This window comes from Simochromis diagramma, unplaced genomic scaffold (assembly GCF_900408965.1).
Source record: "Simochromis diagramma unplaced genomic scaffold, fSimDia1.1 OVJJ01000602.1, whole genome shotgun sequence".
Taxonomy (NCBI): Eukaryota; Metazoa; Chordata; class Actinopteri; order Cichliformes; family Cichlidae; genus Simochromis; species Simochromis diagramma.
In genome coordinates, this window is record NW_024387040.1 from 1723458 (window position 1) to 1745803 (window position 22346).

The window sequence follows — 22346 nt, forward strand, 5'->3', positions numbered from 1 at the left end:
TGTGACATCTTAAATGTTGCAGCTAAATGAAGGTGGCTTGTTGCATTTGTTAATCTGGTTCAGATTTTTTCATTCTTTTATTATTGAAATTATGATTATTTTAATCTTTTATTTGGCTTAGGATGGCAGAAGAAGAAGGAAATATATATATACACGCAACCAATAAAATGCAACACGTCCCTGTGGAAACAACAGGACTGTACAGCCATCTAGTGGTCATGACAGAAAAAGGCAGTGTGGATTGTTATTTGATGAACAGATCAGAAAAGGGGGATTAACTTTTTGCAGCCCAGCTCTCAGTACTTATACAACAAATAATAATATTGCAGTTTGAAATCAGTTTTTCTCCAAAGCAAGTTAATCGATGCCCTATCAGCTTAGCCACTCTAGAAGCAATGGCCACTTTAGAACTTCTCAATCTTAAGTGTGAAATTAAAACATGCAAACCTAAGATCCAGCTAAGGAAGACCAAAACATTTCACAGTTGCATCCTTCTTTTGTTCCTCCTTCTGTCTGTCTCCTCATCCCTTTGTTTCACCTTCCTCAGGTGGAGTGAGTATCATACTGGTTTGTAATAGCGTGCTGTCAGTGTGGGCCGCTGTGAGGTGAGGTGTGGGGAGGAGAGCAGTGCGTCTCAGATGAGATATGTGACTGGCATGCTAACACGCAGTTTTATCTGAGCAAAAAGAGAGAGAGACAGGGCCCCCACATCTCCTCACTATAGGCCTTTGATTAAAGCTCCCCAGGTACGCACACATACTCACAATTCCAATAACACACACAGGAGTGTACACACACTCACCCGCTCGGATTCTAAATAAATTGCAGCTGGGAGAACACACACACACACACCTACTGTATGTGCACATACACACATCTTTCCGTTGCAGGTGGTGTTGTTCTGACCTAAGCCAGGTAGCTTGTCCATTATGGAGTTGATAGGAGGATTTGGCCATGTTGATTCTAGACAACATCATCTCCTCCGCCATAAATAACCTGAATGTTTTCTCTGAGTCACACCACAATATATAGACAATAAGAGCTCTCAGCTTTATCCCTGGGTTGCATCCACTGCACGCAAACAATCACACATACACATAAACCTCCATAAAATGATTGCGTGTGGACGGACGTAAGCAGAATCACAGATTTAAAAGTACAGTTGGCCCCTGCTCAGCTTAGTTTTATTGTAAATTACAGCTTTGCATTCGAGTTTGGCTTCAATGTTTGTCTCAAAAATGTGTTTTCCTCAGATGGACCACGGGGGGAAGCTGGTTTGCTTTTAGATGAGCAGCGTCGTCCGGCGCTGTGGTCTCAATAGCTTGCCAATAAAGCTTTGAATACAAACTGTATACCCCTGACCAGTGGAACTATGGGGGAGTGTGATGACTTCCATGAGGGAAGTAATAGACAAGCCACACTCACTATTACTGAATGTGGGTAAACCATATTGAAATATATTTCTGCCAATTTGTCATTATCTGTGTCTATATTGTCTTCCTTTCCAAATATGGAAAAAGAGTCAATTTTACCTTTTTTCCATATAGCAAAAAAACCCTATCCTGAAATTACTTTTTATGGTTGTAGAAACAGATAAATTGGAAAGTAATCATCTTTTTTTCCAGACATTTTTTTATTTGTTTTATAAAACACAAAAATGAATGAATGCATAGACATATAATATTTCATATATTACATATACAACAAGTAGTACACCTGGCACGCTGTTGTATTTCACCTCTTGACAGCTAGAGGGTAGTACTGTGCTACAGCATAATGTACTGAATGGCAAGGTCATTACAGTTAATCCAAATTGACAAATTCATTCACAAGCACTTCTTAAAGATTGTCTTTTAATCAACATATAAATTCAGAAATGTACACATCATCAGTACAAACCAACCAAAATATACAGCTGATTCAAGAAACTGAATGGATTTATATTTTCTGTAATTTTGAATATATACAGCAAGTTAAATATTATCCACATTCCTTTCTGCATTTATCATGAATTTCATTACTGCAACGCTGATCTTTATTATATTAATATATGTATGTATATCAGGCAAGTCTCATTGTGTAAGCTATGTGTATTATAACTCAGTATCAAATATTAACTACAAATTTAAATATATATATAATTTTGTTGCATAACTGTCATTTACTTCCTGTGTACATACTGTAGTTCAGAGGTGAGCACAGTTTTAGATGTATTAGGCCCAAAAGAACAGTATTATTTTTGTGATAGCCAGCTTTTTTTCCTGAGTATCTTTAATTTTTTTTATATTTATTTTTTTGCAATAGCTTTTTTTCCTATAATGAATAAAAGCAATTTTTGTACATTCACATATTTTTAGATAAGTTATAAACTGTACAGTTTAGTACATTAGGATTGATCTACAGTAGATATATGTTTTATATATATGTATAACCAATCAAGTAAGAAATTTAAGACAAGAAAGAAAGTTAAAAAAAAACCATTTTCATTTCACTAAGCAAGAAGGGTGCCTTACTGACTTGAATACCATCAGTCAGTTAATGGGTTTAAGTGACCACATAGATGCACAACTTCCTTCATTAATCCCAGTTTTGCAGCAGAATATTAAACTCTGAGGGCTCAATTTTCTTGAGACCGAACACAGATGGAGGCTCAGACACAAAAGCAGCAACAGGTGAAACAGAAAGCACACAAATTTCAAAATAAAAATCAAGCTACATCACCTTAAATAGGCTGCCAGCAGTGCTTATTTAAACAGACCCATTTATGTCTTAAAAGTAAAGTCAGCATTCTAAATATAAAAGAGTGTCTCTGCAAAATACCAGTTTAAAATACTCATCAAACAAAATAAACGGTCTTCAGGTCACTTAGAGATAATTTTGTTAAACAAACGGTCAGACTGAAATTCAGCGAAACCATGAAGAGAGCTCCTGCCGCCACCATCTGGACTTTTTTTCTTGCTTCCGGTGTGCTGCAAGCTTTTATCTTCCTTACTCAGCACAGCGAAATTAAAGGCTACTGGACCCCTGCGGGAGTCTATCCCTGATATTTAAAAATAAATTTGGAAGGCATGCATTTGAGCTTGTTTTAAAATGTTTTCACCAACATGTTTACTTGTTTAACATTCAGGTTGGATGAAAGTCATGTGAGCAAATATTTATGAATATGATTCCAGTGGTCAAAATGAAATATTATACAAATGTAATGTGAATATATATAAGTTTAGATAGAGTCTGGACTTTGTATTACACATAATATATATATGTGTGTGTGTGTGTGTGTGTGTGTGTGTGTGTGCACGTATTTTGATGGAGCTCGGAACTCATCCTGGGGACAGCTGCATTACTCCAGATGATTTCACTGTTAAATCTCTGAGAAATAGCTTTCTAGTGTGATGCTCAGAAAAACAGAGAACATGCCTTTAGTTGACGGATCCTGCTGCCAAGTCTGGAGATTTAAATGAATAATAAAGTTGCTGCTGTGCCATCATCGCAACTTAAATACAATCCCTCTTTCATATCAGTGACTACAGTGGAAGCACACGTATCATTCTTGCTGCGGTGTGATGACTATGGGTAAGACATGGTCTGAGCGTGTTTTAAGGCAAATACAATTTTGTGCTAAAATGAGCACCAATGTTTGACTGCGCCGCCTGATCAGGATACCCAGAGTCTGCGCTGCCAAACACTCTGGTGCCAGGAAACAAGCAAATAAGCATAGACACACACGCAGACACACACAGACAGGGTTGTACCTGAAAAAGACTGCATAAAAATTGTGCTTTTCTTTTGTGAGTTTTGCCACTGTAAGAAAATAAAACCTTGAAATGTGGTGCACATAACCGGTTAGGATATTGTATCAGGAGCTCCAGGAGTCATGGGGTAGGAAAGTCTAACTGTTGACACTGAACAGAGATTTCTGTCATAATTTTCATACCATGCCTGGATAATGAACAGGGGGCAAGGAAACTGATCTGCTGTCAGATTCGTTGACATAATGCAGGAAAGAGTCAGGGGTCTGTCTGTGCAGAAGGTGAAGGGCTCGCTGGAGGACAAACAGGCTGGGGAAAATGTTTGTACATTTCCGGTGCAGGACCCTGCGGGGGCGATGGGATGGGAGTGTCTGGAGAGGCTGCAGGAAAAGAGACAGGGACAAAGCAACATTTGTAGGATTGTGTGATATACATACATATATATTACAGATTTTAATTACTTTGTTGAAGCATAATTTTAAAAAAAAAACATTTTGTTTTTGGACACACTCTTTAGATAAGATAAAGTTTGTGTTTGTTTGTGTGTATGTGTGTGTCACGTTTTCTCCAGTGTTACTGAATGCACTTTACATGACTGCATGCATTTTTGTTTGTGTGTGTGTTAACTGATAGCATCCAGAAACTTACCTATTTGTGGAGTGTGATTGACAGGCATGGTACTGATGACCAATGTGTGTCCAGTCACAGGGTCCTGGGCCAGCTGGGTGTGTGCTGAATGGTGCAGGTGTGTGGGTTCTGTTGCAAGCCCTTAAAACATAACACAGGTGCAAATAAACTTCAACACACAGTGATGAAGTTGTAACCAGAGTAATTTTGCAGATTTCTTCCTACTTTGTTTCATGCTCTACTTCATGTTCAGGGGTGTGGATAAAGGGGGCACCTGGGGTGCCACTACCTCCTTGAAATTTGATTGCCACTCCTTGTTGCGCCCTTAAAGCTGTGTTGCCATGTCAGATAAATGTATAATTATGTAGTGCTAAATAACCTTACATGCAGTGATAAAATTTTGAAAGTTGGACCCCCTCTCATCTACCTCAGTAGCCTGGGCTACTTCCTACCATCCCCTGTAAATGTAGAGACTATGTTATTTATGTATACCACTCAGTAAAATTAAACAAATTTAAAATTAAACTGTTGTAACCAGACTAACTTTTATTCAGCTTTTACCATATTACAGTTGCAAAGCGGTTAGGGTTTTGAGTGTTTCTACAGGTGAGAGGTCTGTTCACATTAAAATATATTAACTCACTGAATTTTCAGCTAGTTTGTTTGTATGTGTGTAGATATCCTATTTCCTTTTAAAAAGATGGGCCAACCTGAATGAAACTTTGTACAGACATTGTCACATATACAGTTACTGTCACCAGCGATATGTTTAAAAAATGCTCATAATAAATCCCAGTTCTTTTGATTTTGGTGTATCATGTTCACTTCATCATTCCCCTGAGGATGCCATGTTATGTTCTCCGATATGTGTATGTCGCCCGTATGTGATTTCACGGTCACGAAAATTTGAATCAATGAGAGAGTTCTGTTCGAGTCACCACTGAATACAGATTAAAGAATAAGAAATACGGTCCTTAAATATCACAGCTGTAGAACTTAACAGGTGACATTTCATTCCAGTAAAGCTAAAGAAGCTGTAAGTACTGCAAAAAGTTTTTATGTAAAACTTAATTTTTCATTTTGGTTATGTGGGTGTTGTTAATGATTCCTGTATTATATACACAATATTTCTTTAAAATATAAATGAATTACTATGAAGGCAGCAGTTTGAGGTTAAAAGACCAAAGGCAGGATGTGAAACCATGAGGCTACAATTGTGATCTTAAATTATTGTAGAAAAGAATATTTTACACATTTACTATCTCCTAAAGCCCTCTTTTTTTTAAATTACAGGTTACATTTTTGTCTGTTTTTGGTGATTATTACCAGACATACTAACATAACCTGTAAGCCGTCTTTCTTTCTGTTTAAACAAGTTCATATATACATATATGTCTGTGCCATTCATGAGTAAAGCTAAAAAAATTACTTATGATATGAGAAGACACATTGTTTTTTATAGATGTTTATAAGCTATACAGGATCTTTCCTTTTGTCTTTGAGTTTTGCTTGATCATACTCATTGCTAAATATAATGTCATCTTAACAGAATTTGAATAGCCTGAGAGTTTTTATTACTGCGTTTTGTGTGTGGTTTCGTTCTACGTTCTGACAAGATGCTGGCAAATGCAACAAATGCAGCTATTTCTGTGCTCTTTCTTTTAAGTCGGGTTGTCATATCATGGAGGGTTTTTTTAAGCATATATGGTGAAAACTGGAAAACATTTTTGGAGATGACTTTTTAGTTTATGTCTCAAGCTTCAATTGTCTGTCATGGCCCTCCTGAGAATATATTTGATGCACTGTAGCTTTAACTTCAGATTTCCCGTATTTATATACATTTAGATGTGTTTGCAGATGTCCCTAGCAGCATCTTATGTACCCGGTTTATTCTATTTCAGCTTAACGTAATATAAATATAAATGCGTATTGTACAAAGTTATTGTGTAAAATCTTTAACTTTTTGCCTCCTGTATATAAACTAGAAAACTTTCGAGCAAGTATTCTTTTCGTTTTCCGCAGTGCTTCATAATTCTGCACTGAGGAATTTCAGCAGAGGATTTGGTAGTAGTGCTCAAGGTCAAATTTGTTTTTTCTGCAGATTTACAAGCACAGACATCAGCCAATCTCACCTCCTAGAAGCATTTCATGCAACAGGTTGTCTATCTTGGCCAGGCCGCAAAACTTAATGAACTGGAGCTGTTCGATCATCTGCCAGGTGATGCTCTGCAGGGTGGGCAGCAGGAGTAACAGCTCTCCAAAACGACCCCTGGAGTCATACTGACGATCATTAATGTAGTCTTCCAGACTCATCTGAACCTGTGCGCACGCACAAACACAGAGTCCCTATGTGGTCACATGTCACTGTCATTATAAGCAAAATCCATTTTTCTTTAATTTTGCTGACATATTGAAAGAAGATGTGCATAAATTAAAAGAAAAATACATGATGACATTGAGGTTGACATTGACAGGATGGTTGCTTTTGAAATCAAAATCATTTACATGACTGAAAATTTAAAAAAAAAAAAAAAAAAAAGATAAAAATATCCTAGAACGACCAGATGTCCCGCAACAATCTAGAAAGGTCAAATGCTTGACCTACCTGCAGTCGCATGGTCTTAATCTTCGAAGGATCCCGCAAAGACTTTGCATCTGCAGAATGGAAGGTAAAGCAAGGAAGGGGGGTTGCGTTAAGGCGGGCAAGGGATATAGGACAGGATTGAGGGACGGGGCAGCACAGGATAAATAAATAAATAAAAATGGAAAGATCATGGATGGAATTGCGGATATGAGTGGAATTGATGGAATGATTATGGTCAAACTTTGGCATGAAGTGCAAAATGAAGGATTTAGTGAAGGGGATAGAAAAGGGAGGGAGTAACAAAACATGGGGGCAGGGATTGTGGTCACACTAGGGTAAAGTAAAGAGGCAAGAGAGGGATTGGGACCTAACTTTGAAGGGAAATCTAGCCGGGACATGTTGGGAAAGATGGATATGGGCAGAAAAGGCAATGCAGACAAGATAAAATCGTCTGTTCGAATTGATTGTGATGTCTGTCATCATCTGTGGTTTACTATTTTTACTGGTTCTGGGGTTAAATGCCACTTTTTATTCATTACCTGGGTCAAAAAAGACAATAGCCTTGAGTGCTGCAAACTCGTTGTCATCTATTTGTATTTCCTGGAAGGGCCGCACCAGCTCATCCAGGACTCTGTTGGCTACCCTACAGATCTCTGGTTCAGGACTGTCTCTGTGGATCACACAGCCATTACCTGCAGGCACAGTGAGTAAAGTTAGCGGCAGTGTTGAGATGAAGTAGGTACTGAACATGGGTGTGTATGAGGTGGAGCGCTGTGGTATGTGCTTTTGGAGCCAGGTGGATTTTTGTTTCCTTCAGAGAAACTTGTAGACTCTCTTTTAGGCAGGGCAATGGGCTATGGAAAATAGGTGTGGAGATCTTAAGAAGTATAAAAGTGCCTGATTGTTTGTAGTTGCTTACAGTATGATGTACCGATAATGAATAATGTAATTTACAAGAAAAACTTTTGAAGTCACAGAGAAACAGAAAGCTTTAGTTAATCATTCTAAGTCCACATGACTTCACCACACATAAGGAAGAGGCCTTTCTAGTCATTGGTTTCTACCTAAAAGCAGGAAGTCCTTGAATGGCATTGACCTTTTGGCAACCCCAAGCAAGAGGTGTTCACCAGCATGAGCCCGAAGCAAGCTCACCTATGAACAAACACACACAGGTAAACAAAGAACAGAAACAATGTAACAATGCCTCAACAATGCCCTAGTGGTCTGTGTATGCTAATTTAAAATAGCATTTAATCATTACCTTCAAATATTCTGTTTTCAAACCTCGCACATCAACAAGTGCTGAAAATTAGTTTCCAAAACCAGACATGAGATAATAAGTACAGTATTGTACAAATGTCCTGAGTCCACCCTCATTTCTCTATATTTTGGTTCCAAGTGCTTGCTTCTAATTTTTTAAAGTGGTCTTAATCAATAGTTCTCCAGGATGTCTGAAGGGCTTTGTACCTGACTGTTTTCAGAGGAATGTTTATTTGTTTTGTTTCGCTCTGCTTTTTGTTAAGCTATTTCAAACGGACCTATGAATCATTCAAGCATAAAAAAGTAGTGTAACTCAAGGGATTAACCAATGTTCTGTCTACACATAACAACTCTGGAAAAGAAACCATTTTAAATTGTATCTCTGAGCACTTTGTTGCTAGCAAACTAAAAACCCCCACAATTTCTTCCCCTTTCCTTAGTTGAATTTATGGCAAATGCCAAAGATAACACAGTTTCACAGGCATAAAATATATAATTTTTTTGCACCTGCAAGGGGATTCTCAAAAAGCTGTTACTTGAAAATTTGGCATATCTCAGCAATGTGTGTAAAAACATAGAGAATCTGTACAGGTGGAGGACAAAAGACGATGCGGCAAGCCTAAACAGTATGTGCAGAAGATGAAGAGTAACTGAAGTCACGTCGTTAAGAAATAGGAAAACTCCAGCAAGGACCTCAGCAACTAAAATGTGCATCTGGCTAGGGATGGGTATCCGGTGCGCACATTTCGGTGCTTTATTTCGGTGCTTTTTTTTCCTGAGATGTCATACACTTTGGATTCTAGCCAATCATTTTACCTTTGCAAGCGTAGTAGGCGGGCCCAAGTACATACGTTCTTTTAGAGCAGAGCTACAGATTAAAAATGCCCAAGGCGAAGCGGTCAAATTCTGGCTGCACTTCACAGCAAAAGATGCAAACTCAGCAGCCTGCAACATGTGCTTTAAGGTTATATTGTGCAAAGGAGGTAACACCTCGAATCTGATGAAACACCTGGCGACGTATAGCATTTTGTTAAAAGCCGAGAAATGCGCCATATTTGATAGCTTGCTGCAAGACCTCACACCGTGCACATGTACTGCGGGTGTGGTGCCTGTTATCTGACCTGGATTTAGCAACATCCCCCAAGAACCCGAAGAGTAGAGTCCTGGCCCGTAGCCCTGCCAGTGTAGCAGAAATGATGAGGGATGATGATGGCAGCAGCAGCCGTTCTTCTCTGCGTGAGTAGCTTAATGTTGTTCGTGTGTAAGCTAACCACGTTATTGAATTAATGCATGTAAGGTGAACTAGCAAACACCGTCGTAGTTACATGCGGCTGTCTTCTTGTTTGATGGCAGATACTCCCTTCACCCTGGCCAAAAAGGCTAAAATGACCAAAGAAAAAGTGGGAAACAGCTAAACATGAGAGGTTTTTGGACAAAGTTTGTGTTTTTTCCACTGATTAAGCACTGCTTCCATCCAAGAGTGATACCATAAATCCCCTATAGCTGCAGAAAAGGCTAACATTGTTATCTTTTTACAAAAAAAAACAGCTGAACATGAGAGGTTTTTGGACCAATTTTGTGTTCTCCATTCTTTAAGCACCGGTTCGAGCACCATTTAAGCACCGGCACCGTTTCAAAAGTACCGGTTTGGTACTGGTATTGGATAAAACCTAAACGATACCCATCCCTACATCTGGCCCTTCAGCTGTTCACCAAGCCTTAGTAGAAATAGCCTCAGTGCAAAGGTGGCTGTCAAGAAGCCATGGGCAAGAACTGGACTGTGTCATCAATATATACAAAGGAGATCAGGAGAGAGGCACAGCAGTGATTGTCCACAGAAACCTGTAAATTATGGTGGAGGCTCTCAGCCAGTGGTGCTGTGAATCTTGTCAAACATGGATTGGCCTTGCAAGAGCCTGGACCTTAACATTATTGAAGCAGTGTGACTTAATTGGGACTGAGAACATAACATTCAAAGAATAGCTTTAGAATGGCCTTTAAGACTACCTCAAGAAATGGCAAGAAATTTTAGGTTGAATTGGATATTAAAGGCAGTCATACCAAACTTCAAGTTCCTTAGGATTGTCCAAACTCTGTACATAGTCTTTCCATGTATGTTTTTAGATGTTACAGTACATTGCTATAGCCATTTGCTATCATATATTAGGAAGTGAGGGGCAGCTCAAGACTTTTGCGCAGTACTGTATGCATGACACTCATTACATGCAAAGAAGAAATGTCACAGTCACAGATTGCAAATCAGGCAGAACAGCCAGTTACCTGGTCATCCAGTGGAAGTTCTCCAAAAGTAGGAATATATTTGGCCCATTCCACCAACACCAATAACTGCTGTCTCATAGAATCACATATGTCCCCTACAGTGGCTGACTTCTGCTCTGACAAGTCTGCTATTCCAACCGGAGTAGTGCTCTGCCGGAGAAGAGGAATTGAACAGCTTGCAGGTTACAGGTCACTCATGTTACTGATAAAGTTCATCAACTAACATACAAACATAAAAGAGATTTAAAATAAGAAATTTATAAAGGGATTATCACCTGGTGGGACAATGATTCTGCTTGGGCCAAAATAGTAATGGTTGGAAGGTCTTGGGAGTCGGAGATACTTCTTCGGGAACTGATCCGATCCCTCTCATTCTGCACAGCTAATATATCACAGCCATAATTATGTTTGTGTGTATGCATGAAAGAGGAAGCAATCTAAAAAAGGGAACAGTGAAGAAGCAACATCTCCAACACTTTACCAGTCAAATAGCCCCCCCCCCAAAAAAAAGAGTAACAAAGTAACAATAATGAAGCTTTATTCCTGGTTTTCCAGTTTTGAGGCTTTAAATTTTAAGTAATTTATGAGTGTTAAGAGATGCCTGCATACACTACGACAGTTAATAATTAGGAAAAATAGCACTACAGCCTCTCATCAACAAAAGGAGTCAAACGTTAACCTGATACAATCCAGAACAACATGTTTAAATAACACATGATTAGGGGTTGTAAAACTCTGAACCAAGGTTATACCCCTCATAAATACAAACACACACTAAGTAAACACCTGTTTTATGGCAGAGCCCATTTCATCCATCTTGAAGCAGTTGTCGGTTTCTCTGACAGAAGTAATTTCTTCTCTCATTTTAATTTTCCACTTTGTCATTAAACTTCACTAAGAAAGGCACTTCTCCTTCATAGTGTGTATATAATGTACATACAGTGCTGTGAAAAGGGATTGGCCCTCTTCATGATGCCTTATCTTTTTGCATATTTGCCACATTTACATGTTTCAGATGATGGAACCAATTTTAATATTAGACAAAGATAACTCGGGTAAATACTGGTTGACAGTTATCTAAACCCACTTGGCCCTACGTGGAAAAGTAAATGGCCCCTAAACTTAATAACTGGTTGTGCAATGAGTCATTCACATCGCGGTGGAAAAACTTTGGCCCACTTTGGAAAACTATTTTTATTCCATTTCATTTTGAGCATGAACAGCCTCTTTAAGGTCACGCCGAAGCATCTCAGTAGAATTTGAGTCCAGACTTCGACTAGACCACTCCAAACACTTCCGGAGTGTTTTGGATCATTGTTCTGCTGCATAACTTGAGAACACTTAAGCTTGACTGATAACGGATGGTCTTCTTTATGTAAAGAGCAGAATTCATGGTTCCATCAGTTATGGCAAGTCATTCAAGTCCTGAAGTAGCAGAGCAGGACCAGATCATCATTGCCAAGTCGCTTTCTTATTGTTGAATCATGAACTCTGACCGTAATTGAGGAAAGTGACCTTTCAGCCTACTTCATTTCTCGCTTTCTTGATTTATCTGATCTGGCAGATGAATGAAATCATTGTTTAAAAAATGCATTTTGTATTTACTCAGGTTATCTTTGTCTAATATTAAAATTTGTTTGACAATTTTGTGCGACATATATGCAGAAACGTAAAAGATCAGGAAGACTCTATCTCTATTCTCTGCATGTAGGTGTAACAATTTCACTTCGCGTCTCATTCAAAAGAGGTTTCACTACCTTCTTTTTTCATGCCAGCTCTGAAGCATTTGTTGAGTCTGCAGAAACGACACTGGTTCCTCTTATCTTTATCCACGACGCACTGTCTGCTGAACCTTCAGAACATGCAAAGTTATCAGAGCAAGAAAATTGTGACATATCATTCGACAATAAAGTATGCAACCCTGAAACAAAAAGCAAATTATCACTATTTTTGGCAAATTATCTTAAGGGTGCATGAGTATAAAAGCACATTTGTGATGATATTTATGACAATTGCATGAACTATTTCTTATATTTCCCACATGCATACACACATTATGCATTTCATGCTTGCACAGTGTATCTTTGCAAACTGTACCTGCAGGTATAGACGTGGCTCTTGCGTATCGAGCGTCTGAAGAAGCCTTTGCAGCCATCACAGCTGGAGGCTCCATAGTGTTTCCCTGTGGCTTTATCTCCACAGATTGCACAGTTACTAATGATCCCATCTGGACCAGGCAGGCTTGGCTCTGTCGGCATGCTGTCTGGAGCACCAAAAAAACAAAATAAAACACTCACACAGGTAAATACAAATACATATGCATTATGCACACGTCATTCTTTCAAAAGTGATTCACTTTGTGCATTTTATGATGATGATGGAGATTTTGACACTTTGGTCCCCAATCTCCAATAACCATGTGGTGATATGAAAGACCGTAGCATACAGTTCACATTATTTTCACACATTTCAAGCTATTCAGTGACCCCTAAAGCCCTGTGGGTGGGGGCTTTTGGATCACGAAAGAGGCCACTCTGATCAGGAAATGATCATAGGATTAAAGGTGATTTTGTAATGACTTTTATCCCCAAAGGAACTCAAAAGTCCCACTCGGTTTTTTCAGCAAAATGCCCCTTCACCATTAGACCCGCTACATCCTCTGGGGGGTTAGATTTTTTCCTTTAACTTCTCAGTGTAGTGCCTCTGTGGGAGCAATTAAGGTATAAAATGTTTTGTTAATTAGTCACTGTGTGAAGCCTTACTCCAGAAATAACAAATATCAAAATGTCCCCAAAAAACAACCATTTATCACTGAAGGACACTGCTGATACTTCTCTGGTAAATGTGTTGTGCATTGTGTTGGAGGATGTCTGGTATTACCAGACATTGCTGTTAATGACAAAACATGATTGTCATTGTCTTTATTTCTATTTTTATGTCTTTATTGTCATCATCAACATAATCTCTACCATTATCACCAGCATCGTCACTGTAATAGAAACCATCACCATCATCGCTGCCTCCATCTAAGTTGTTCTGTTAAAGTCTACTAAATGGAACCTGCTGTCGATCGAGTAAAAACTCAAGATGCATCGAACACATACATGTTTAAATTTCTACTGCGCACAACTCATTTGGTCTCACACGGGCCAGTGCCATTGTTAAATGAGTCAATGAGTGTCTACAGTAAATGTTTGACTAATTTTCCTTCCATGCTGAGGTAACGCCCGTGTATCACAGAGATTTGTGCTTGCTGTCCAGTAAAATATCTTTATGACACATTCCTGCAGTTTCTGCCTAAACTCTTTGGTTATCATTCATTTAGTCCCCCTCAAACTTTGACACAGCCCTTTTATTTCCTTCACAACACACACTTCCTTTCATGATGCATACACACATACACACACATACACAGGCAACAACAGGCAAATGGGATTTACTATACATAATGGTGTCAAGCAAGACACACATACACACTGGCAGTCAGTATTAAAACATCAGTCAGAGTTTCCCAAGCAGTGCACTTGAGCATATCAAACACATCAAACACATTTCCCCTCTTTCTGCAAATAGCAACTCATTTGCGTTCAGCTGCTGTCACTAAACTTCATCAGTGACTGTCTTATTTAACAAACAACCACAACTCCTCATCCAGTACTCTGGCTGATGACCCAATCAGATCATTCTAAAGGCCCTGATAAGTATGTGAGAGAGTGGCCTATCTTTCAATGTATGTCTTTCTGTGTGCTTGACTTGTTTGTGTTTTGGTGTGAATCTGTCTGTATTTGCACACACTTACCTCGTCCTACATAGAGTACCTCTGCATGCTCAAAGCCCAGCGTGTTGTACGAAGGATCCAGGCCTTCACAGTAGTTGGCTACTTCCATATCTAACAGAGTTTTACTCTGAGGAGTAGGAGGATACTTCATTCCTGTTTGAGCCTGGTTTTCTGTCTCTTCTCTTCTCTTCTTTTTTCCTATAGTCCTGCCTCTGTTTCATCTATTTCTTTCAGAAATAACAAGGGAGATCCCTGTCATAAAAGACCCATAATCTGATCTGATTGGGTCTTGAACAATAAGGAGGGGAGGAGCTGGGGTTCTTCTCACCTTATTACACTTCACTTATCTACCCTTCTCTCATACACTTATCACAGGGATGAATAGATAGTGAGAAAAGAGACATTTCCTTTCCCTCCTCTGTCTTTCATTGCTCTTTTATTTATTTATTTGGAGAACGCTTGCACACTATGTGCATAATTTAGGCGTTTGTTCTTACAGAGAGTAACATGTATGAATGTGCATCTGACGTGTGTGTGTGTGTGTGTGTGTGTGTGTGTGTGTGTGTGTGTGTGTGTGTGTGTGAGTGACTGTGCGTGTCCTTCCCAGGTTTCCTAATCTAATCAATGGTGAAGTAATAGCACCACCACCTCAGCAGATATAATCTATAAGGACACGCAGTGAAGTAGAAAACACTGATAACTCCCATTAAGGCATCCACATACACACCATGGGTTCACCCAACCCACTGTTTTTAACTCTTTATTTACTCTTTTTCTACTACAAGTTTCTAAATAATCTGACTGCTACTTTAAACATCACCAACAACACTTCTTTTAATTTCTTCTTCTTTCATAGTTTTTTAGCTCAGTCATCAATGTCTATGGTTTCATATCAGTTAGAATAATTATTTGCAAAAAAAACCAAACAAGATTAGTAAGTACAAATTGACTCTAAAGTGCAAATTAGAACAGGTGTTACCCTCCTATTTTGAGTCAGGGATGTTAAAAACATAATATGACCACCTTTGCATGAATCCATCAACATGTGCCTAACCCACCCATTTAAATCAGGGGTTTCATTACACTAACTCTTATCGTGTGGGTTAAAGGTAATCAGCTTGAGGCATTGTGCTGTGAAGCCTGTAAATGATAAGAGGCAGTGTCATAGGAGATTTGATGCCCTAAATCAGCAGTGAATGGCCCAGTCTGAGGGGTTCATCATATATGTGCAGGTATGGTGTGGTCAGTTTAGGCAACAATATTGCACACATGACAGAAAACGCTATTAGCACTTGGCTGCATGGTAATAACAGATATATTCTATAATATTGGAAGCGTAGGGACTAAGAGACAGAGGCGATAGAGAGAGAGAGAGCGATGTGATAGAGAGACTATAGAGAGATTACATTTTAACCAGGTAGTAACGTTAGGACTCCTGACTCATCACATTTGTGGAAAGGGAAGATGAAGAATTGCATCCTTACGGTCACATTTAGTCTGTAGTAGCATTACGGTAGAATCAGAAAGTGTAATATCAGGTTGTAAGTATAAAGGCATGAGGGTAAATGCAGATGCTCCATGTTAGTTTCTAATAAAGGTTCTTATGTGATTACAGTTTAATAGACAACAAAGAATCGTGCTTTTAGGCTTGTAGATAGAAAGAAAAATCAATGTTCACTCAAAAGTAAAAAAATCTTTAATCCAGAACAGCCTAAACGCTCTAAAAGGCTTTTTTTAAAGCTTCACCTTCCACTCTTAAGAGCAAGGACAGAAAGCACAGCAATTGAGGTCTTTATTTCTGTAATGATGAGTGCCTTTGATCTTTCCCCTCTTTTTCATTTTGAATACATAAGAAAGCACTTTCTGATTTGCACTAAGGAAGCTACAACATTTGGAACAGCGAGGGTGATCAGCTGCTTGTGTTGTTTTACAGTAGGTTGTTAATTTTGTTGATCTCTCAGATACATTGAAAGCCTATCCTGCCACCTGGCAAAAAAAGAAAATATAATATAGAAGCAGTTCAGCCTAGACGTAAATTTAAATTTAAAAGATTTTCATGTATGAGAATCACATTCATAGAAACAGTTGTAATACTAAAAAGGTATTGTGGCTTGTTGCAGGACATGTATGAGAAAGCTTGCATCTGCCTAGCAACCAAAAGCCTTTTGTGGCCATAAAACCCATAGCTAAGAGGCTATATCTGTGTGAACTGGCCATAATACTGTCGCTTCTATTTAGACTAGGTTTTAATAGTCACAGATGAGAATCAGCCTCGATTACTGACTCTAGTAAACCCTTACTTCCTGATACTCTGGAAACAGTTAAGTCCGCAGTTCAGTAGTATTCACTCCTAAAACTGTACAACTTTAACACAGTATTTCTTTTTTATGTGTTGCAAAAGAGAGGAAGAGAACATGCAAGAGACTAGATGCATGAAATAAATAGTTAACTATGGTTTTGCAACTCACTCTTCACAGTGAAAAGTTAGCGTTACTGTATATGCAAGCTGAAAAAAAAAAGTTAAAAAAATACAAATCATTAATTCAGCTGAAGTGCATCCTGTGGGTTTAGACATTATAGTTAAGTTTAAGTCTAACAGAACAGCAGAACAGTAAAGGGCAGACCGATATGCACAGCCTCAAAAGTCAATCAACAACTCTGGGAATGCCTCAGCAAAACAATCCCATTGCAATCTGGGCTAAAAAATTAACTAAGGGTTGTTTCTTTTTTCTCAATATGTGTATACTTCATGTATTGTCAAGGTTTGTGCAAAAAACAAGTAGTTTTGTTCACACAGGCGTTGCATGTTCTTGTAAATAGTAAAAAAATAAAGAGCAAAACTTCCGCCTCCTTCAGATCAATTCATTATAGAACTGCATTATAGAAATGGAATCGTCCTATTGGACATTAAATGCAGTGATAGTAGAAGAAAAACACCACATGAACAGATTACCATCTTTCTGCAGATGAAATGGGTTATCGCCTGATCAGCGCAAGCCCATGTTGCAAAGTTAGTATTTCTTATCTGCTTTTTACAAAATGCCTGCAGATACAGAGTACTGGCTACAGGACATAGCAGCAGGTGCCGTTTGTGCGAACAAGGAGTCCAACCATTGCCACCATAATACAGAAACCACGTGATTTAAGGGATCGCATTCACAAACTTCCTTGAAAAACTACCAAAGGTAACCTTCACTCCCACTACAGCAAAAACAACACTTCTTCTACTCTTCTTAGTCTGATGTGAACCATTTGAATTTCAGCGACAGTGTACTTAAAAAGAAATGTTTGGCTTACCTGTGTTTCTGTTTCTGTCCGGGATGTGCATTTATCCAGGTGTACCGTTGTTCTCCGACAGCTAGCAGCCCTGAGCCCCTCAGTGTGTCATTGGACTAAGTCACACTGAGCATGGGAAAATGGTAAAGGTGTTCAACCACGTTAAAAGGGAAGGTTGGAGAGCTGAGCGGCCTATAATTCAGAAAGCGACACATTGGATGGCGCCACCATAGCCCTGTCATTAGATCGATTTACTAAACAAACTCAAACTAGGGTGGGGATGTTAAACAGTAACCCAGGACCATAAAACTGAAAAGGAAAAGATCACCAGGTGTGAGTCTGTGTGTGTGTGTGTGTAGGTGTGTGTGCCCTCTGAGGGCAGAAAGTATGAGACCCAAAAAAGGTTTGAGATAATGTTTCACAAAATAATGGGGGAGACATAACAATTTACAGCATTTATTTCTCTTCTTCACATCGGCTATGTACACAGGATTTAACTGTTAAGTGCAAATACAGTTAAAAAGTATTCACTTCCACTTAGAGTCCTTGTACACAGATTTACAGAAACAATATCCTGAGATCTCCAATTTCATAGTCTAACATTATAAATTCCAAGTATGAAGCCTTTCTATTATAAGCACAAACCAGCAAATTGCAAGAGCGCCTGCATTAGGAAATAAAATCAAAAGACAGTTTTAAAGTCCTTAAATGTTCTCATGAATAAAAACACGGCTTGCTGTGACACAGTACACATATATAGTAATAACAACAGTAAAAGTTAAAAAAAGCACAGCTTGAAAAGTGTGTGTGTGTGTGTGTGTGTGTGTGTCAGTCAATGGTACAAAAATTGTAAAACTGCAAAAGCATAACTAAGGACATCATCAGGGGTCTGTCAATTTTATTTTTTGAAACTCTGTATATATTAAATTATGTTCAAATGTAAAGTGATCTGAAAGACTTGAAGCCAAATAAGCCACTAAGGGAATGTTTTGTCTGACTAAGGTCAATATTTATTGTTAGAAACTGAAAGTCGAACCTAAGCTTATAATCAGAACCAGTGTTTATGCGTCATTCGCAGTTGTCTGCACAGTCTTTTTTTTTTTCATGTGCAATTTTTATGATAAAATTTGTTTTTTAATAATTTTTTATGCTATTTCAAACACTTCAAAAGCAATAAGATTAAATTGTTTAAATTTATGGAACTGTACCAGAACCCTGACAGGCATAAAAAAAAAGCGAAGCAAACACAGTACCAGCCGCTTTTAAGCAGCTTTTCCTACAAAGCACATGTTACAGGACCTCCTCCCCAGGAAAGTAAGCATGTCCAAACAGTTAAAAGTGGTTATGCTCAGAAATATTTCATTTGTGCCCTCTAATTCTTTTATATTGTTTAAGTAGGACAGTCGAAAAATGTGGTAGGGAATGAAGCAGATGACCATGATTAGCGCAAAGCACAGGCTCTTCAGCTGAGCTCCGAACTCCTGCTGAAAGGTGCATCCCTCCCGATGCTTCTTGTATAAAACCCATAGGACATTGGCCTGGAAGGCTGTCAACACAATGGCAATGACTATAATCAATATGCTTGTCAGGTAGTTCAAAATCAGAACAGATTCTATAAATTTTCCAAACTGGAAGCAACGAGTGTCATTTTTGTCATGGTCTTTGCCATAATTAAAATGGATGATGCAAGGGACAGCGATCAGCACAATAATCCACACCAGAAAACTGATAAGGATCGCATGCATCCTGTGAAAGGACGCCACCTGGCAAGCTTTCTTGTAGAACGTCAACAGACGGGTGATGAGGATAATCACATACAGGACAAAAGACATGTACATGTGGATGTGGATCATGCTGCTGGTTATTTTACACCATTCATAGCCCAACTCCCATTGATGAACTGCGTAATAGTAGATTCTGAAGGGAACCGTTAGCAGGAAGATGAAGTGAGTGAAGATCAGGTTGAGTACGGCAATTGACGTGGTGGAAGTTGTGGTGGATTTCATGATGCGCATCATCATGGTAAGGCTAATTGTACCACTGATCAGGACCACAGTGTAGATGACCAAGAGGACTGTGTGGTACTCTTCTAGTTCATCTTTCTCTAAACCTGAGGGTGTGGTCATTGTTGAACTTTGGTTTGGAGATAGTGTGGCCCCATTTGATGTCGAATTCATCCTAAACAGAAGAGGAAATTGAGTAAGAAAGAGTAAGAGACATTAGAACAGGAAGACAGGCAGGTGTGAAGAGTTAGTGGAAATGAAGTGTATCCAAAAATGATTAAAAACGGGTGTTATAAAAAGAGAAAGAAAACACAAGGCTGTATTGAAAAAAATAAGAATGACTAATTTAATGTATTTTAAGGGCTTGTTTGTCTTCGGGTGATGAAACAAGACTAAAAACATCTGGCTATGTCACACACCAAACATGTTAGTAAGACTAACTAAAAAAGGTATCTCAAGAATTAAGAAATACAGATAGACCATTTAACCAATAATGGAACCACTGAAGGACACCATATGGCTCACATTAACCATTAAAGGAGCACCACAACACTGGAAAGAACATGATGAGAAAACACAAAGTCCAAGCCAGAGATACTATCGTTTATCAGTGAACTTACTTGCGCTTCGGTCAGTGAAGAACTGTATGCCGAGTACTCTTCTGTGTGTGCGTGTGTCCTCTGGAGTAGATCACATTATATCCAGCAGCGGTATGTTCACAGTGTCGCGGAGGAAGAGAAAAGCTGAGAAAAAACGGATTCTGGTTGAGTGCATTCACGCATGTGCCTTTGAATGCGCGCATGTGTGTGAGAGAGAGAGTAAGAGTGGAAGTTTGCCAACGTTCGGTGGAAGTTAAGGTTCTGAAAATGAAGCCTTTGTGAGCCTGCGTATGAGTGTTGTAAGAAACCACCATCTACTTTGCATACTGTGTCAGAAACAGGAGGTTGCTGTAAACACATGTCAGCACACAGGAACACAGGGCTGCTTACTTCCTCATTTTTCTCTAAATGCACTCTTCACTTTGACATTTAAAGTGAAATATAGACGATAAGAAGTTGTAGTAGTTAAAAGCACTGTGAAATGATTAGAGTATTCGCAAAAGCAACAGATTAATGCAACATATTAGGCATGCATGTCAAACAAAAAAGTTTATACTTTTTCACTTTAATGTTCTTCCATCTCTTACACCTTAGATAACAACTTGTTGTCGATTGCAAGAACACAGTTAAGTCCACTAGTATTTGGAGTGTGGCACAGTTTTTTGTTTTTTTTCTAAATTCTGCCTCTGTACACTAACATAGTGGATTTTATATCAAACAATCAAGATGTGATTATAGTGCAGACTTTCAGCTTTTTTCCAGAAAAGTTTAGCCAAAGTATTACATTAATATTTTAGGAATTACAGCCATTTTTATACACAGCGAACCATTTTCAGAAGCTTTAAAAGTATGTGCACACTTGACTGGTAAGTAATTTTGTGGTCAAGTGAGGTCTGCTTTATTCCATCAAATGTTAAACAGAAAAATGACCTAGCACTGAAATTTCATTTGGTAGGCATTCACTGGAATTCTTTATATAAGGGTCATCATTAGGATGAAAAAACAAAATAAAAAGATCGGAGAGAAAGTAGAAAAACTTTGGGAGTGGACAAATCAACAGTGCGCTACGTTCTTTAAAATAAGGAATTCTCTGGTGAGCTCAAGATACCAAAAAGGCCTCAAAGATCGAAGACATCGGTTGGTGTGGCTGAACTGTCTAAGTTCAGAAAAAACTTTCACAAGGGTGAAAACACAAAACAAGCAGAAGCTGAAGGTGACTGCAAAATCTCAAGGGAGGGGTGATGGCATGTGGCAATGTCTGGGTGGGGTGTTCTAGAGTTCAGAACAGTTAATGGTTTGTAAATAATTATTTTTTGAAACCAGTTATTAAACAAAGCTGAAAGTCTGCACTCACATCCTAACACCACTCTGCTGTAGAGAGGCAGTATTTGGCATCATCCAAATACTTTTGAACCCGGTTACAACTTTGAAACATTTGCTTTTGCGCTTGCTAGACAAAGTCATCTACTTGCTTATTCAAAAGAGAAGTTAGTCAGGATGTGGTAATGCTAGCTGTGATGTTGACAGATTTGTTTAGTAACAACAAAGTGCAAAGACAAGTTACAAGTCATGTGATATATACAGCACATTGTATATTGTGATTCCAACTAATATCATAGGAATTTATAAGCTTTTGACTTTGCACCACAGTTGCAAAGATGTCAACATAAAAGATCCAATTAACACCACAGTCCACTTTACTAAACAGGAAAACACCTTCGCATCACTCCGACCACAAGCTTAGTGTGCATGCTGCAAACATTTACCTACCAACGCTGTCCAACATCGATGGTTTTTTATAGGTTGGTTTATTTGATCCTGCGTATAACCACACACAGTAAACATAGAATTTGCTCAGTTACACTTTTGCCACAATTAATACTGTTATATTCTGATTTAGGTTTGCGCTTATTTTAAGAACATTTACCTCATCTTTTACTTTTCTAGTTAGCTTTAAGTCCAACTGATGTCTATTTTTGAACAAATGAAGCTCTACTGCACTACTAGTGCATAGAGGGCCAAATATTAAAGTGTTCAATCATTTGTTTTCATTGCAAAAAGAACCCTTGTCCTAAAAACTGTTGCCCCAGCCTTTTTGCACAATTACCCACCAACTTCTGCACCTTCCTGGCCCTGATTCTGCCAGAGATGTTGACACCACACTCCATTAGATGTTAAAGAACCTCTCGT

General features: G+C 38.6%; 2 protein-coding genes across 2 annotated transcripts; both read right to left on the bottom strand.

Moving 5' to 3' along the window:
• Nucleotides 1-1627: 1627 nt before the first annotated feature.
• Nucleotides 1628-17879, bottom strand: hnf4g (hepatocyte nuclear factor 4, gamma). Its single transcript, XM_040044317.1, has 11 exons — nt 17576-17879; nt 12598-12763; nt 12258-12352; nt 10776-10882; nt 10501-10650; nt 8025-8112; nt 7500-7652; nt 6982-7031; nt 6509-6695; nt 4398-4517; nt 1628-4129 (listed from the first exon to the last, which is right to left on the bottom strand). Exons 1-11 carry the CDS (start codon nt 17604-17606, stop codon nt 4008-4010), a joined length of 1269 nt encoding a protein of 422 aa, XP_039900251.1. The 5' UTR covers nt 17607-17879; the 3' UTR covers nt 1628-4007.
• A 937-nt stretch (nt 17880-18816) lies between these two features.
• On the bottom strand, nt 18817-19680 carry LOC120741525 (probable G-protein coupled receptor 141). Its single transcript, XM_040044506.1, has one exon. It carries the CDS (start codon nt 19678-19680, stop codon nt 18817-18819), a length of 864 nt encoding a protein of 287 aa, XP_039900440.1.
• Nucleotides 19681-22346: the final 2666 nt, after the last annotated feature.

Bases quoted from the DNA above. Each gene is read 5' to 3' on its own strand.
- hnf4g (XM_040044317.1), bottom strand. From the start codon at position 17,606: ATGCACATCCCGGACAGAAACAGAAACACAG. The intron at 10,651-10,775 runs GTGATAATCCCT...CTTCTCCGGCAG, and splicing joins CAGAATCATTGTCCCACCAG to AGCACTACTCCGGTTGGAAT. The intron at 7,032-7,499 runs GTAATGAATAAA...TCCATTCTGCAG, and splicing joins TATTGTCTTTTTTGACCCAG to ATGCAAAGTCTTTGCGGGAT.
- LOC120741525 (XM_040044506.1), bottom strand. From the start codon at position 19,680: ATGACCACACCCTCAGGTTTAGAGAAAGATGAACTAGAAGAGTACCAC.